This window comes from Hevea brasiliensis, chromosome 16, assembly GCF_030052815.1.
Source record: "Hevea brasiliensis isolate MT/VB/25A 57/8 chromosome 16, ASM3005281v1, whole genome shotgun sequence".
NCBI lineage: Eukaryota > Viridiplantae > Streptophyta > Magnoliopsida > Malpighiales > Euphorbiaceae > Hevea > Hevea brasiliensis.
This window is the reverse complement of record NC_079508.1, coordinates 50,303,557-50,309,138: the sequence shown is the minus strand read 5'-3', so window position 1 is coordinate 50,309,138 and position 5,582 is coordinate 50,303,557. Positions and strand designations below refer to the sequence as shown.

The following is a 5,582-nucleotide window of genomic DNA, read 5'->3' as shown; positions in this document are numbered from 1 at the left end:
GCTTTTGAATGGATTAATTCTTGAGATTGATATATTAAAAAAAAGAGATAAAATATAAAAAGCATAGTGCAACTTAATAATTTTTTAAATAAAAAACTCATATTTTTTAATTTATTTAAAATAAATTATAACTCAAAATTTTATAATATTAAAAATAAAATTAAAACTTATTGATAGATTTATGATTTTTACTAACAAGTATCATATATTTTGCTCAATTAATAGTCAAATATAATTAAAAATATTGAAGTAGTCAGAAAAAACAATGAAAATATATTTTAATGAAAATAGATACTTATGTTAATAATATTTTTTAATTTTTGAGATTCAATTAAATTATTATTTCTTTAAGTTAAATAGTTTAATGTGATTTTGAAAGAAATTATATATATATATATTATTTCACCTATGTGACATGTTAATGCATTTAATTATTAATTACTAAGGAAGTAAGTAAAAAACGTAATGTTATGTTCAAAATGTCAACTTTAGTTTAAGCTATGGCTTAATTGGAGCCCAATGTTATCGTTTATTCAAAGACGCCTCTGCTTTCAGACCAAAAAAAGAAAAAGAAAAAGACGCCTCTGCTTTATAAAATTTTAATTGATTTTTAATTTGTATGTAAAATTTTTTTAAAAATATTTTTAAATATTTAATTATAATATTAAATTAATAATATATATTTATAATATTAAAAATTAATTTTTTCTTTTATTTATTTTTTAAATATTCTAAATGCTGAAAAATATAAAATAATATTAAATTTTTCTCACTTAAATTTAATTTATCATATATTTAAAATATAAATATAATAAAATTTATATATTAAATATGTAAATTTCACATAATTATACCTTAAATTACATAAATCAAATTTAAACAAGAATTTCACAAAAATATTTTCTCATGTGACTTCCTATAAAAAAGCTACGAACCTGCTTTAACTTCGAAAAGTCCCAAAGAAAATTATAACAGTTCTTGGCGGCTTGACACCATGGGTTTCCTTGCTTTGCTTATGTTCGTTGTGCTAATATCATCTATTGTAGCGCCAGCAGCAACTCAAAATAGGAGTCGCTGCTCTGATCGTTGTGGAAATTTAACCATTCCATATCCTTTTGGTTTCGACGGGTGTTATCTAAGCCCGGAGTTCCTCATCACCTGCAACGATAGTTTCAGCCCTCCGCAGCCATTTCTGAGGAAATCAAATATCAAGGTCACAAACATAACTCTAGATGGCAAGTTGGAAATCGCCACAGTTGCTGCCCGAGATTGCTACAACCAGTCGGGCGCACATCAGCCGGGATTCCGACGACATATCCTCAATTTGTCAAATTTCACAATCTCAAAATCCCGAAACAAGTTCACTGTTATTGGCTGTGACAGTTATGCATACCTCGAAGGCTTTCGACATGGGAAATTGTATAAGTCGGGGTGCATGTCTGTCTGTGCTGAGCGTGGATTCGTGGACGATAACTCTTGCTCCGGCAGTGGGTGTTGCCAGACAGAGATTCCTGACGGACTATACCGCTCTAAAGTCTCTGCACGCAGCTTCAACAATCACACCAATGTCTCAAATTTCAACCCCTGTACTTACGCCTTTATTGTAGAAGATAGCAAATTTAATTTCTCCTTCAAATACCTTCAAAATATATCAAATACTACAGAATTCCCAATGGTGCTTGATTGGTCAATCAAGTACAACACAAGCGCCTGCAAGGATCATGCCCAAAGCTATCAGCCACCTGACAACATTTCGGGGTATCTTTGTAAATGCAAGACGGGTTACCAGGGGAACCCGTACGTTGGATGCCAAGGTATTTCACTTCTTTCACAAACTAACTGTAATTTTAATTCTAGAAATTAAAAACATTATATAAGTTTTATGTTGCAATGATTTTTATCATTGTCACAAAATTTTATTGGGATAGAGATAAATTAAATTAAGATTTTTTTGTACTCAATTTGCTTTTTGATTTATATTTTATTTTTAGTATTATAATATGCTGAGTCATTGTATATATGTCATATTAAAGTTTCAATAAGATTCTTCCTCGATTATCAACAAAAATCAATTGAGAGTATCTTAAATTAATCAAATTAAAGTTGAATTTTGTACAAAAGAAGGGAAATTAAGGAAAGCTGAACTTTGAAACTTGCCCATTCCTAAGTTGAGAGGTCAACTTGTTATTAGGTAGCTAGGACCTGATCAATATATAATTTATTTATTTTACTCGTATTTAAATTAAAGATAATTTATAATTTATTTTTTAAGGCATGATAAAAATTACATTTTAATTTATTTTCATTTTTGATAAAAATAAATTATTCTTTATATTTTCTATTAGTTAAATAGTTATTCTGTTAAAGGAGTTAAAGCTATAACAATTTAAGTGTATCTTGTGACACATTTCACTTTTTCTAAAAATTAAGTCCTTATACTTTTAATATTTGTAATAATTTAGTTCATCAAATTTAGGTTGACTATTTCTAGTTAATAGTTGACTAACGGTTAATTTTAATAAAAATACTCTTCTGTTAAGAGAAACATACTTAAAAAATTAACTTGTTTCTCGTTAAAAATAAATAAAATAAATTATTGTTTTTGTTGTACCTCAATAATTAAATTATAAAAAATAAATTATATAATATAATTATTTTATCAATAATGACTACAAAAGATATTGAAAGTTGAGAGGTCTCAAGTTCAAGTCTTCACACATAGATATATAATATTTGTAAATAGAATTATCAATATGAAATAAGATTTGTAATTATGGTGAGATTTTTAAAATGAAATTATTACTTTTTACTGTGTAATTAATGATTATAATTTATTGAAAAATTAATATTAGTCTTTGCATTTTATCGAAACTAACTATTTAATTTATCTATTTTGAGAAATACACTATTTAGCTCTTTTAATTTTAATCTATGAACTATTTAGTTGCTCACATTAACATTACTATTAATCAAGTTAGTCAAAAGAGATAGAGAATAATTATAGACAATGAGTAAATAATTTATTGATTTAAAATTACAGAATTAAATAATTATATTATTCAAATTATAATGATTGAATAATTAAGTTAAGAAAAAGAAAATCGCTTTAAAATAATAAGAGGATCTAAATGGTTACAAATTAGAAAAATAGAGAGACTAAATGTGTTTTTTCAAAATAAAGGAATTAAATAGTTAGTTTTATTAAAATATATACAGACGTTAAATAGTATTTTTCTCATAATTTATTTATGATATAAAAATATAATTTGTTTATTTTATAATTTATTTATGAGTTTATTGGGTAAAACTTAATTACCTGCAGATATCGATGAATGCGAAAATGAAAATGACTGCACAGATAAATGCACTAACACGAATGGAAGCTACACATGTTCTTGCCCGAAGGGATACCATGGAGATGGAAGAAAGGGAGGAAAAGGTTGCACCCCCAATCAATTGTCACTTGTTAGAATCATTCTAGGTATTTACCAAATCTTTTCCTCAATTTCAACAGTCTTATATAGAGTCCATGAAAAATGTTCTAAATCATTTTAACTATAGGTATTGGCATAGGCTTTACAGCCTTGGTTGTTACTGCCTCCTGGCTTTACTTGGTCTTCAGGAAAAGAAAGCTCATCAAGCTAAAGGAAAAATTCTTCCGGCAAAATGGTGGCGCCATCTTACAACAGAAACTTTCTAGACGAGAAGGAACCCCTGATCATACGGCAAAAATCTTTACAGCAGAGGAGTTGAAGAAGGCCACTGATAACTATGACGAGAATACAATCATTGGCAAAGGAGGTTTCGGCACTGTTTATAAAGGAATTTTAACAGATAACAGACTAGTTGCCATCAAGAAGTCAATAACAGTTGATCAAAACCAAATAGAACAATTCATTAATGAGGTGGTGGTGCTGTCCCAAATTAACCACAAGAATGTGGTCAGGCTCTTGGGTTGTTGTTTAGAGACTCCAGTCCCATTACTAGTTTATGAATTCATCACCAATGGTACCCTCTTCGACCACATACACAATGAAAGCAATGGATTGCCAGCCCTCTCATGGCATACCCGTCTAAAGATAGCTGCAGAAATGGCAGGAGCATTGTCCTATTTGCATTCAGCAGCTTCTGTGCCAATCATCCACAGAGATGTCAAGACTACCAACATCCTCTTAGATGCTGATTACACTGCAAAAGTGTCTGATTTTGGAGCTTCAAGGTTGGTTCCACTGGATGAGACTCAGTTATCAACTATGATGCAAGGAACTTTGGGATACTTGGACCCAGAATACCTGCTCACAAGCCAATTGACTGATAAGAGTGATGTGTATAGCTTCGGAGTAATACTTGTGGAGCTACTGACAAGTATGAAGGCACTCTGCTTTGATCGTCCCGAGGAAGAGAGAAGTCTGGCTATGTATTTTCTTTCTTCTGTGAAAAGGGGAAAATTGTTTGAGGTTCTTGATAGTCGTATCACAAATCAAGGAAAGGAAGAGCAGATTGAGGAAGTAGCGAGGTTAGCCGCAAGTTGCTTAAGATTGAAAGGGGAGGAGAGGCCCTCTATGAAGGAAGTTGCAATGGAATTGGAGGGCCTGAGAATGGTGGAAGTGCATACATGGCCTCAAGTGAACCCAGAGGAGACAGAGCACTTGCTTGGTGAGCAATGCAACGATTTTGGACATGGAGATGATAGCACTGCAAGTGCTAGCTATGATAGCATGAAAAACCATGTAATTTTATCAGTAGGTGATGGCAGATGACTTTTTTATTATTATTTTCAATTTTTTTTTTTAAATTCTGCCCGTGTGTTATGTCCATTCCCGGATTTGGATAAAATGACCATTGCTTGCAATGCTCACTTGTCTCTGTCCTTCAAATTCCAGTGTAACTGCCTTTTACCCTTGCCTGTAGAATTTTAAACTGGAGAATTAGCATTTAGATTAATAATATATGAGAAATTGACGATTTACATGTAATATATGAAAATTTTAATATATTTATAAGTTTGTTTGCTTGTGAAAAATTGGTATTGATATTACCTATTACAACCGTAAATATTGAAAAGATATTTTCTGCAATGAAGATTTTAAAGACTCAATTGGGAAAATTGAATATTTTTTTAATTATGTATTGAAAAATGCTTTTAATAGTATTGAAAGTATTTTTATACTAAAATGTTATTTAATATAAATTATCATAATTATCCATAATAATAATAATAAATTATATACAAAAATATTTTGGGGTAATTTATTATTTTTATTTTTAATATTTTTTATGATTAAATTATTTTCTTTCTGAAATGACGTTTTCTAATTTAAATGTCTCTCATAAAATTTCTTTTTCAATTATTATTATTTTTTTACAACACTATTTTTATAAATAATTTTAAATTCACACTAATTTAATAAATAATTTTTTTCATGTTATTTTTATAATTAATCTCTTATGCCGAGGCCTTGCTCCCTCACCTTCTACACGGCGATTCGCTCCTGAGCAAGCTGGCTGTTCATCACATACCGACTTACCTGTTGCTTCACTTGTTGCGTCGGGATTTGCTGCTTCATCATCTTCATCTGCTC

At 29.7% G+C, this 5,582-nt stretch overlaps 1 protein-coding gene across 1 annotated transcript; it reads left to right on the top strand.

Moving 5' to 3' along the window:
- The first annotated feature begins 937 nt into the window (after positions 1-937).
- Positions 938-4,784, top strand: LOC131174554 (putative wall-associated receptor kinase-like 16). Its single transcript, XM_058138256.1, has 3 exons — positions 938-1,814; positions 3,323-3,481; positions 3,562-4,784. Exons 1-3 carry the CDS (start codon positions 995-997, stop codon positions 4,758-4,760), a joined length of 2,178 nt encoding a protein of 725 aa, XP_057994239.1. The 5' UTR covers positions 938-994; the 3' UTR covers positions 4,761-4,784.
- The last annotated feature ends 798 nt before the right edge of the window (positions 4,785-5,582 follow it).